This window comes from Chaetodon auriga, chromosome 24, assembly GCF_051107435.1.
Source record: "Chaetodon auriga isolate fChaAug3 chromosome 24, fChaAug3.hap1, whole genome shotgun sequence".
Classification (NCBI taxonomy): Eukaryota; Metazoa; Chordata; class Actinopteri; order Chaetodontiformes; family Chaetodontidae; genus Chaetodon; species Chaetodon auriga.
The window spans coordinates 262501-274755 of record NC_135097.1 but is presented as its reverse complement, the minus strand read 5'-3'; the positions used below and the strand labels follow the sequence as shown (position 1 = coordinate 274755).

Genomic DNA, 12255 nt, shown 5'->3' with positions numbered 1-12255 from the left:
ATGGCAACTGACCAGTAGTGGCGGCCGCTGCCACAAATCATGGATTTGGTATCTGACTGGCATTGAGTCACAAACAGGGTCAGCTGCCATAACAGCTCGCCAGCAATCGAGGCAGCTGCCCAGAACTGGCAGACACCACAACATTTGTCTGGCATGTGCCACAAATAGTGCCACGTGCCACAGAAGCTGCCCGTTTTCATAGTGTCTCACCAGGAGACACAGCAAATACTGTGGCATGCTGGTACCACAAGTGGCATCTGCCACACTAGTATTACAGTTTATAGTTTTTAAACGTGGAAGTATGCAGTTTGTAGTCTTTGAAGATGAAGTACTGCAGTTTATATCATGTTCCTTCTCAATGAACCACACAGATGGGTTGTATTCGTAGTTTTAATAACTTTTTTCTTTATTTCGTAAATGTCTGTTAAACACAAGGACATTTTCAGTCGGGAGAGATAAACCAATCACAAACAAGTATCATATGACATCATACGGCAGGACCATCTGATTGGCTGGTCCCTCTTTAAAGGAGGACGACTGGCGGAGAGCAGAACAGGTGGGGAGGTGCGTTTCCATGTGGCACAATAGTGTGATGATTGACAGGTGAGGACGTTAAGTGTGTCACAGGACATGGTTATCAGGGTAACGGTTGTCATGCTCAGATGTGATGACGATAAACAAAAACAAACACGTAAACAAATCAACAGTTAACAAAAAATGACTAACTCGTTAACTAAGCCATTAACTAAATTCACTAAGCCTTTATGTTCTTCATCAATTATTTATCTAATCAACGAACGAGCCAACAAAAACAAAAACATGAAAGATATGCCATCAAACACCAATACTGTTGCCATGATTGCTAATGCTAGCATCTGATTGGTTGTGGATTTCACTGCTTCCACAGCAACAAACAAGGAGACAGAGGGTTAACATGGCCAGTGAGACAAACCAGTCCCTGAACTGGTTTCTGACCTGATGTCTCAACTGATTGTGGTTTTCCAACTGGAATATGACCTGGTTTGGGTTTAGATACTGAAACTGCTTCCTGGCCTGATTCTAATCTGGATTGTGATGTGGTTGATCAAGTGTTAACTGGTTCCTGTTCTGGTTTCTGAGCTGGTTACCGATATGAACGAAAGCTTCAGAACAGCTAGTGGACCTTGTGGTGAGTCCGTCTTTGTTCACTGGTTTCTGTTCTGATTCTTCGTCGTGTTTCTGGCCTGTTCGTGATCTGATTTTGGAAAGTTTTTTGAATTTGTTTTCGGTCTGGTGAAGTCTAGAGTTTCTGAGCTATTATTGAACTGTTTTGGTTTTCTGTTGCAGTGTGAGATCCAGTTCCTGAACTGGTTTGTGGCATTTCTGTCACTGGTCGTCTTTCACAGCTGATCTGGGTAAAAACTGTTTTCTGTACTGGCTTCTGTTGTAATTTAGATTCTGAACTGACTTTTTGAACAGCCAATCAGAGACTATTTTACCTGAAGTTACATCTACAGAAACCAATCAGAAGTTCGCCTGACTGTAATCTAAACTCTGTTGAGTTTGATCTGCAGTGATACTAACATTGTAAAACAACAAGTTACCATAAATTGCACTAATAAATAAATAACTAAGTAATAAATAAATAAATAAATAAATACAATAGAATAAGAAACCATTGATCAATTAACACATCAGCTCTGTGATCAATAATTTGGTCTTTGTTTCATGCAGATTGATATGATGATGATGATGATGATGATGATGATCATCAGGTAAAGGTAAAGGTAAAGATCCTCCTGTTGTCTGTCTTTCTTCAGTCCATCCTCAATGGCAGTGACATCAGAGCGTGTGTGCATGCTGATTGGTCGGTTTCAGGGTTGGTGTGTTCAGGTTAAAGCTGCACAGCGGCTGTTGTTCAGAGGATCATATCAGAGAACATACAAAACAAAATACGCATTGACACGAGTACTGGGGACTACGAGACTGTAACTAAAGGTGACATATACTTAAAATACTTCAGACGGTCAGCGAATGCATCATGAAGCTGGAGTGGAATTATTGTACGTAAATGCGGAAACATAACTGATGTGCTGGAATGGGGAGATGGTGTGGATGAGGACAGACTCAGTACGTTCATTAAAACATTTGGATTAGTGCAGCTTTAACCTGTGTGCGAATGTGTGTCAATGTGTGTGTTTGCAGGTGTGTCTATTTGTCTTCGATTCGTAGTTTGAAGGAAACCCGTCCGGCAAACTTGTCTCTCTCGCTGCCGGTGGCGAGAGTGTTGGAGTTGATTTTACACTCGACGTTGATGTCTGTGTTCAGAGAGGCGTTCAGGAACTTGACAGCCACCAGCGGCTGAGTGTAGTTCACCTGAGACATGAAACACATCAGACAGTGAACAGCATGACTTCACTGAAGAAATACCCAGAGGATGAGACGAGGATGTCTCACGAGCATCATATGGAAGTACTATCATGTATCCACCACCATGGATCTACTGGATTGACTGGATCCCCTGGCAGAATTAAAGATAATAATTAACTTTCTTTGTAGAGCACCTTTCATACAAGAAAGGCAGCTTTACAGCAAACGTGAAGACTCTCAGTGGTCCAGGTCCTGGTTGTCCAATGAGGGTCAAATCCTGGGCAGCTGGACTTGTAGAAACGTACAAATCTGTCTGCTCTCATCGAAGAGGCTTCTTCAGTTCTAATTGACTAGGGGGGAGTCCAAAGGACAAGGACGACAAGGGAGTTAGCAATGTAGCTTAGTCCTAGTCCATTCAGGGCTTTGCATACGAGGAGGACGACCTTAAAACCAGTGCTGAATGTTTCTTGAAGTCAGTGCAGAACAGCTAAAACTGGACTCATGTGGTCTCTGCTCTTGGCTCTGGTTCATAGTCGAGCTGCTGAGTTTTGAATGAACTGAAATCTCTCAGTGTTTTTTTTTTTTTTCTGGAGGTCAGTAAATCGAGCGTTACAGTCATCGAATAAAGGCCAAGCCAGTTTTTCAGTGTCTGTTTGGTTTAGAAATGGTCGTTCTTCAGCTGTTTCTGGAGTGAAAATGAAGTTTTGGTCACCTTGTTGATGTGAGACTTGAAGCTCAGATCTGAATCTAGAAGAACACCAAGACTGAAAGCTCAGATTTAATCCAGAGAGTTCATCTCACAGCTTGTCAAACAGCATTTCTGTCTTTGTTTCAAGCAGACTAGAAGGATTTCAGTTTGTCTCATTGAACTTGAAGAGATTGTTGCTCATCCATTGATTTATTGATTAACAGACGGTCAGTGATGGAGTCTGTAGTTGCAGTATCATTGATGTTCATAGATGTTCAGTTGTATGTCATCTGCATAGAAACATACATTGTGCTCTGTAATATTCTAGAGTTCCCAGAATTCTCTGAAATAATGTGGACACTCAAATCTTGTAATTGGATTTATGAATCTTTTAATATATCTGCACATATCTGCTGATTTCTGACAAATCCAGAATGATTGACTAACTTGGGTCCACGAATCTACTGAAGGATCTACAAACTGTCAGTAAGAGACTGAAACATCTGTTAACACAAATCGACTGACAGATTTATTAGATCTACTAACACAGATGTGATAAGTACACTAACATAGATCAACACCCACGGATCTCTTGAATCTATTAACATGGCTCTACTATACTGAATCACCAGTGGTCCTTCAGGTGTGGGTGGACTGCTGAGTCCTGACCTGAGCTGTTGGCTTCTGACTCAGAGTGCTCCTGGGCTTGAAGTACATGGAGATGTGGTCTTTCTTAAAAATCCTCCTGAGTTTTTCAGACACTTTCAGTAACACCCATCAACATCATGGCTCACGTGACCCTAACGACTCACTTGATGACCGAGTGGGTCAACGATCCTTCAGGAGGATCAACGCCTTGGACTCCACCAGTCAGTTAGAGCTGAATAAACCTCTTGGATGGGAGTCAAAGCGTCTTGGAGAACCTCAAGCAAGTCCAGTTGCCTTTGGAAGCACTTAGAAGTCTGCCAACATGTTAATTTAATCTCAATGAAGAGCGCCACCTGGAGGCTTACTGCTGCACCGACCGTGTTGTTATATTCAGTGTTACCTGAGCTTTCTTGCCGTAGTACGGGTAGTACATGAGGTTGAAGGTTCCATTAGGAGGAAAATAGGCCAGAGGTCCGATCTTATCACTGTCCTCCCTCTGCACACACACACACACACACACACACACACGCACACACACACACACACACTGATCAGTACTTCAGGTCAGTCATCAATAACCTGTAGTGATAACTTTAAATGTAGTCTCGACCCACCCACCCTCTCATTGACCTTCTGACCCCTTCCCTCCTGTCACCCCTCTCACTGACCCCCTGCAGACCTCTACCATCTTTTCATTTTCCAGGTACTTGTAAGGTCTATGATTGGCTCAGGTGACACCACCCAGAGACCGACCCCCCAAACCGAGTCTCCTCCCCCATGGCCTCCAGTATATCCTCACCAGACCGGCCCAAATGGACCCCCATGTACATCCCCCTCCTCACGTCCATTGGCCCGTCATCAATATCTTACTCTAGTTCGTTTCATTAAGCTTTAAGATCTGATCCTCGTTAGTGACGGAATTTTGGCAGAACAGAAGAGACAGTCAGAAGAACATCTCGAGATTCTGCTCATGTTCTACTTCTAACTCTACTGCGTTTCTCTACTGCACTTTACTGTGTTTTTCTACTGCACTCTACTGCGTTTCTCTACTGCACTCTACTGCGTTTCTCTACTGCGTTTCTCTACTGTGTTTCTCTACTGCGTTTCATTACTGACCTACTGTCTATTGACTCATCTGCAGATGATCACTATGATTATTGGGCCATAGACGTCATGGGGACATTAAAGGTTCTACGTTCTATGATCCTCCTCTACTGTTCTTACCCACTGATCCTTCTCCACTTTGTACCTCTGAAGATGGAGGAATGAAGAGATTGAGACAGACAGATAGGCGTACACACAAGCAGCTGTGCAGACAGACGGTCAGTCAGATAGACAGGTGTACAGACAGTCGTCAGACAGACAGTCAGACAGATAGACAGGTGTACAGACAGGCATATAGACAGACAGACAGTTAGTCAGACAGACAGGTTCACAGACAGTCGTCATATAGACAGACAGACAATTAGTCAGATAGACAGGTTCACAGACAGTCGTCATATAGACAGACAGACAGTTAGTCAGATAGACAGGTGTACAGACAGGCATATAGACAGACAGACAGTCGTCATATAGACAGACAGACAGTCAGACAGATAGATGCAGACCTTTGCTCCACAGGTGACATATGGAGACTGACCGTCCTTCCCTGGCAACATACCAATCACCTGGAGAGACAGACAGGTAGACAGACAGACAGGTAGACAGTGAACAGTCAGCTCAGGTGAGGAGTGCACTTTGTGGAGGATTCAGTGAATATTGCAGACCGATCATACAATAATACGGTGGTTCAACCAAACCTCAGTCACAAAAGCCATATTTTAACAGAGCATGTCTCCCATAAGCCCCATCAGACTGGATGTTTGTCTGCAGTAGAGATGATGTTAACAGTTGCTCTGGTCAGTGGTTTCAACCTGTCTGTGGGCCATTCCTCTCCTCAGTAATGACTACAGTCACAATAAGCACCTGTCTGTCTGTGAACTGGCTGCTAAATCCCCTCCTTGTATTTTACAGTGGATCTAATCTGACAGATGCTAACACGCTAACATCAGGACACGTATAGACCAGCACACTAAGAGAGTGCAGGAACTTCATCTGTGTGCAGCCTGCAGGTTTAAACCTGTACTGTAGTCTGTGACCCTGCATCAGGGTCGGAGGTCAACGTACCCGGTTCAGTTTGATGAGGATGCAGGGCTGACCCCTGCTGTAACCATAGAAACGATCTGACATCCCAGAGCAGTCCTCCAACATCGTCCGATTGAACTGACAGGAACGCTTGGGATTGTTTCTGACCTGCAGAGAGACAGACAGGGACAGAGAGGTCGAGAGTGAGACAGGTAGAGACACAGACAGATACAGAATGAGACAGGTGGAGAGACAGACGGGCAGGTTTACCTCTCCACTGTCCTCTTGAATGAAGTATTGATCTGGAGGGCAGTTGTCATTGGTCTGAACCTGATAGCTGTCGTTGTACGCTGCAGACAGAGACACAGGTGGGGAGTCAGACATAAAACATGGCTGGTTTTCATCAGGACATTCAAAACATCAATCTATTACATCATATAAATACTCTAATTACATAACGAGCATCTTACGAGACAGGAAGGTGTTGAGGTTGTGGATGAAGCCGTCCCAGCTCTCAGTGTTTGAGACAGAGAAACTGATCTCCAGCTGATTCCCCTTCGGACGAATCATCATCCCTGAAACAGACAGAGAACTGCTCGTTAACCAATGACAGCCTCAGCCTCGTTAACCAACCAATCATCATCCCTGAGACATAAAGACAACTGCTCGCTAACCAATCACACTCTAAAGTTTGTTATAAACAACCAATCATCATCAGGGTGTGTTAGGAGCATGTTGGGTGGAGTCAGGGTGTGTTAGGAGCATGCTGGGTGGAGTCAGGGTGTGTTGGTTGTATGTTGGATAGAGTCAGGGTGTGTTGGTTGTATGTTGGGTGGAGTCAGGGTGTGTTGGTTGTATGCTGGGTGGAGTCAGGGTGTGTTGGTTGCATGTTGGATAGAGTCAGGGTGTGTTGGTTGTATGCTGGGTGGAGTCAGGGTGTGTTGGTTGTATGCTGGGTGGAGTCAGGGTGTGTTGGTTGTATGTTAGGTGGAGTCAGGGTGTGTTGGTTGTATGTTGGGTGGAGTCAGGATGTGTTGGTTGTATGCTGGGTGGAGTCAGGGTGTGTTGGTTGGATGCTGGGTGGAGTCAGGGTGTGTTAGTTGTATGCTGGGTGGAGTCAGGGTGTGTTGGTTGTATGCTGGGTGGAGTCAGGGTGTGTTGGTTGTATGTTAGGTGGAGTCAGGGTGTGTTGGTTGTATGTTGGGTGGAGTCAGGATGTGTTGGTTGTATGCTGGGTGGAGTCAGGGTGTGTTGGTTGGATGCTGGGTGGAGTCAGGGTGTGTTAGTTGTATATTAAGTACGTTTGGTGGAGCTGGCGTGTTTCTGGTGTGCGTTTGTTTTTGTTACCTGGAGTGGCCAGGCGGTCCTGCCAGGTGGGTTTGTAGTCGTCGAGCGTCAGCAGCATGATGTACATGGTGAGAACAAACATGCCGGCCAGGCACAGGTAGAAGACCAGGTAGAAGAGCAGGATCAGACCTGGCGGGGGAGGCGGGGGGAGAGCGGGACTTATTGTCATGTACAGTAACGTCCATCACATCCTGTCCTCCCCCACTCGTCCCCTCTCTCCTCTACATGTCATCTCTATAATCCTCTTTTGTTTAGCCCCGCCCCTGCTGATGACCTAGATTCAGAGTGAATGGGGGAGGGTGGGGGAGGGGGGCGGGGGGGGGGGGGGGAATTGGGGGAGGTGTAAACTCAGTGTGCATCAGCTCTCTGTCTGTCTCATCATCTGATTGGTAATTTCTAATTTACATTAACAGCAGTCAGTTTAAACTCATCAGTTTTACAAATTCTATATCATTTTTTACCCGGCAACAGAGAATCCTCCGTTCTGATTGGCTATCGCCTGTTCCACTTTAACCTCTGTTCTAAATATTGAACAATGGGTAACCATAGCAACATCACGAATGCTTCATGCTTTGTTAACTCACTGAAGGACCCCTGGAACTTCTTCAAGGATCCTGGGCCCCTCAAAGACCCCTGGAACCTCCTGAAGGACTGTTTGACTTGACTTAACTGACAGTCCATCAGTGTCCTCTGTAACACCCTGAAGGACTTTGAGAGCTTCTGGACCTGCAGAACCACTGTCACCTCTTTGAGGTCCACGTGAACTACCTCAAAGACTGCTTGTTCCTCATCAAGGAGCCCCTGAAACGTCTGGGACCACTGGGACCTCCTCAGGGGAGGATGGTCAGGTTTCCAACATGTCTGCAGTGTCTTTAAATCTGACCTGGAGTCTGTTCGTGAGCTGAACCTGTTAAAAGCTTCCTCCTGCAGATTTAATGTCGTCAAACGTGTCCTCTGCTGCAGATTAGCCGGTTCGTCTAACAGGATCACATCCGAGCTGAGGGCCAGTTTGTGATCCTCGTCCTGTCCTGGCTCTGAACACTGAGCCGTCAGCTGGGGGGACGTCTGCAGCTGGTCCAGACTGCTGCCCCCCACCTGCTGTTGTCCAGCTGGTTGCCACTGTCAGTCTCAGTGATGCAAACTGGACATATTCTGACTGAATAAGTGTGATTTCCAAACATTCACCATAGAATGAAACCAGGTGTGTTAGCGTCTTCAGACCTTTTGTGTCTTCGAGCATCAGTTTGTAAAAGTTAGCACATGTTCTGAATGTTGGTGTCTGGCCTGAGTGCTCCGTCGCCTTTCATCACACCTGCTCTGGAGTACAGCTGGGAATATTAGGGTTTGGGCATAATATTTTTCATTTGAATCGGGTCTGGGTCGGGCTCTGGCTTTACGTTACTTGTGCGGTAAATTCGCGATCACGTGAGGCATTTCGATCTGCGTGATAGATGCAAAATGGATGTTGCAGAGGTGAAAAGGAGATTAGCCAGTGGTGATTTTGTGTTGGTCCAGCAAACAAATGCAAGGTCAGAGGTCTGGAAAAACTTTGAACATGTACATAATGAAAATAATGAGGCAGTGGGCTATGTTAAATGCAAGAAATGCAACGTGTTGTTGAAGTATGACAGCAAAACAACGGGGAATTCGTCGCTGACCCGGCATGTTGATTGGAGCTGTAAACGTGCCCATGATCAAACTCAAACGTCAATATCTTCGTTTGTTACGGCACCAAAGCCCATGCCTGCAAAGGTGAAACAAACAGTGACCGAGAAGTGTGTCGGCTTCTGCTGTAAAGATATTAGACCTTCTGAAAATGTACAGCACAAATGATTCATTCTTGATTGGTAGCCCATATGCGCGCATCTGAAAATGTCGGGCTGCAAACGGGTGCGGGCTCTACAAAGCTGTCAATCAAAACGGGCCGGGCCGGGCTCGGGGCAAGTTCTATTGGGCCCGGGCTGGTTCGGGTCTGACTTTTCAGGCCCGTTTCATGCTCTACTCTGGAGGACAAGATGCTCTTCAACCGCACTTATTCCTCCAGGCATCCCCTCAGAAGGCTCACTTCTGATTGGCTTCTGCGCACTCTGGACATCTTCATGATGTCAGTGTTGAAGCATGAGAGGGTCGCTTACCAGGCCGCCATGACACAATGTGATGTGTTGTGTTGTGTTGTGTTGTGTTGTGTTGTGTTGTGTTGTGTTGTGTTGTGTTGTGTTGTGTTGTGTTGTGATGTGATGTGATGTGCATTGTGAATGTTACTGTGTGATTTCTCTGTGTGCACATTTTCCTGAGTGTTTTTTTATGCAGTGAAAACAGATTCCACCGACTCGTCATGTGACCTTCAAAGCGCCGCACACACACACATCAAAGTGAAATCCATGTGATTTGTTAAAAGTTTGTACTGTCCCTTTAAGATGACATCAGTGAGGGTCCTCACAAGTATATTAATACCAACATGTGTGTGTTTGTGGGTGGATAGATTACAGTCCAATCAACCTCGTCTGTCTGCTTAATCCAGATTAACACACACTGTTACACACACACACACACACACACGGTAACACTTCCCTCTGATGTCTTTGCTTCAGTTTATTGTGTGTGCATGTCAATGTGTAAGAGTGTGCCTGTGTGTGTCTGTCTGTCTGTCTGTCTGTCTGTGTGTGTGTGTGTGTGTGTGTGTGTGTGTGTGTGTGTGTGTGTCTGTGTCTGTGTCTGTGTGTCTGTGTGTGCGCGTCCTTCATCGACTGTCCTGGTGCATGATGGGACATGTGACATCATCATGGTGTAGTTATGTAAAACCTGAGCAGACTTGACTTTTTATCACTGTGTTATAATAAACTGGTTGTACAGGTGTGTGTCAGGTGTGATCAGGAGGAAGATGGACAGTCTGGTGAAACTCCAGTCTGTCCATCTCAGGATCAGAACACCACAACCATTACACACCAGGACCAAACTAAACCAGGAACAAACTAAACCAGTCCCAAACTAAACCAGGATCAAACTAAACCAGTACCAAACTAAACCAGTACCAAACTAAAACCAGGAACAAACTAAACCAGGATCAAACTAAACCAGGACCAAACTAAAACCAGGAACAAACTAAACCAGGATCAAACTAAACCAGGATCAAACTAAACCAGGAACAAACTAAACTAGGACCAAACTAAACCAGGACCAAACTAAAACCAGTCCCAAACTAAACCAGTCCCAAACTAAACCAGGATCAAACTAAACCAGGAACAAACTAAACCAGGACCAAACTAAAACCAGTACCAAACTAAAATCAGGAACAAACTAAAACCAGGACCAAACTAAACCAGGATCAAACTAAACCAGGAACAAACTAAACCAGGACCAAACTAAAACCAGTACCAAACTAAAATCAGGAACAAACTAAAACCAGGACCAAACTAAACTAGGATCAAACTAAACCAGGAACAAACTAAACCAGGATCAAACTAAACCAGTACCAAACTAAACCAGCACAAAACTAAACCAGTACCAAACTAAAACCAGGAACAAACTAAACCAGGACCAAACTAAAATCAGGACCAAACTAAAACCAGTACCAAACTAAACCAGTCCCAAACTAAACCAGTCCCAAACTAAACCAGGATCAAACTAAACCAGGAACAAACTAAACCAGGAACAAACTAAACCAGCACAAAACTAAACCAGTCCCAAACTAAACCAGTCCCAAACTAAACCAGGATCAAACTAAACCAGGAACAAACTAAACCAGGACCAAACTAAAACCAGTACCAAACTAAAATCAGGAACAAACTAAAACCAGGACCAAACTAAACCAGGATCAAACTAAACCAGGAACAAACTAAACCAGGACCAAACTAAAACCAGTACCAAACTAAAATCAGGAACAAACTAAAACCAGGACCAAACTAAACTAGGATCAAACTAAACCAGGAACAAACTAAACCAGGATCAAACTAAACCAGTACCAAACTAAACCAGCACAAAACTAAACCAGTACCAAACTAAAACCAGGAACAAACTAAACCAGGACCAAACTAAAATCAGGACCAAACTAAAACCAGTACCAAACTAAACCAGTACCAAACTAAACCAGGACCAAACTAAAACCAGCATCAGGTCAAGTCAGACTGAACAGAATCAGAAGTAGTCCACTGAACAGAACAGGACTATGTCCTCATAGCTGGATCTGTGTCCAGATCCCCCACAAACCCCTGCAGCCACACGTGGACCCGAGGTGGACCTCATCTGGTCGTCTGGTGTCAGAACAGAAAGTGTTCTGACAGAATCAGCTGGAAAGTTGCTGCGGTCTGTCTGAGGAACTCCAGCCTCGTGTAAAGAACCAGAGCAGCAGCTGCGACGTGGAAACTGTTTCTTCTCGTAGCCTTTTGCGTCGTCTCTCGTAGCCTGAGCTAACGTTAGCTCCACGCTTCACTGCAGCTCGAGCTCGGCTGGTCTGCGGTCACAGGAAGGCCTCTGCTGCGTCTGTGTGTGTCTGTCGATGCTGAATGGAAACGTGTTGACGGACGTGTCCTGTGGGACATGGACTGTTGGACTTACAGAATATACTTTGAGTTTTCTGCTTAATAAATGCTGCTGAGACATCCAATCACCCCTTATCTAACTCTGAGAACCAGTCACATCACACTGAATAATTCACCTTCATCCTGAAGCCTGAACCTCATTTCAGTTCCTGTTTGGAGCCAATAAACACGTTTTTATTTCTTTATTTCTTCAGATGAGAAGAGCTAATCACGTTCAGAGTGTCCCTTTCATTTTCTGATATCAAGATGTAATACTGCCACTGCTAAAAACACAAAAATCTACTGATATAAATGTTCGTCATGTCATCTGTCACTGCTTCTAACTGGTTCCTGCCACTCTGCCTTTTTCACTGTATTTGACTCATTTGTCTTTAAATCTATTTCTGTTTATTTTTCTGTGTAAATGTAGAGAGAGATTCAGATCCTGAAGATTGAGATCACTCAGATTATACAGACTGTTTTCTGTCTGTAGATCCTCTCTCTCTCTCTCTCTCTCTCTCTCTCTCTCTCTCTCTCTCAGTGTCAGTGATGCTCGCTCATCCTCTGTCAGCCATGTCCTCT

General features: G+C 44.9%; 1 protein-coding gene across 3 annotated transcripts in view; it reads right to left on the bottom strand.

Annotated features, from left to right (window-relative positions):
• Positions 1–376: 376 nt before the first annotated feature.
• Positions 377–12255, bottom strand: part of atp1b2a (ATPase Na+/K+ transporting subunit beta 2a) — a 14884-nt gene continuing 3005 nt past the window's right edge. Inside the window, exons 2-9 of one of the 3 annotated variants that reach the window (XM_076725356.1) lie at positions 7157–7285; positions 6280–6384; positions 6080–6159; positions 5852–5977; positions 5293–5352; positions 4910–4992; positions 4086–4181; positions 377–2355 (exon numbers count right to left, since the gene is read on the bottom strand). In XM_076725356.1, coding sequence (XP_076581471.1) covers positions 2352–2355; positions 4086–4181; positions 4910–4992; positions 5293–5352; positions 5852–5977; positions 6080–6159; positions 6280–6384; positions 7157–7285 — 683 coding nt within the window. In that variant the 3' untranslated portion in view covers positions 377–2351. The remainder of the gene's footprint in view (positions 2356–4085; positions 4182–4909; positions 4993–5292; positions 5353–5851; positions 5978–6079; positions 6160–6279; positions 6385–7156; positions 7286–12255) is intronic. The other 2 variants (XM_076725354.1, XM_076725355.1) reach the window with 2 other exon arrangements.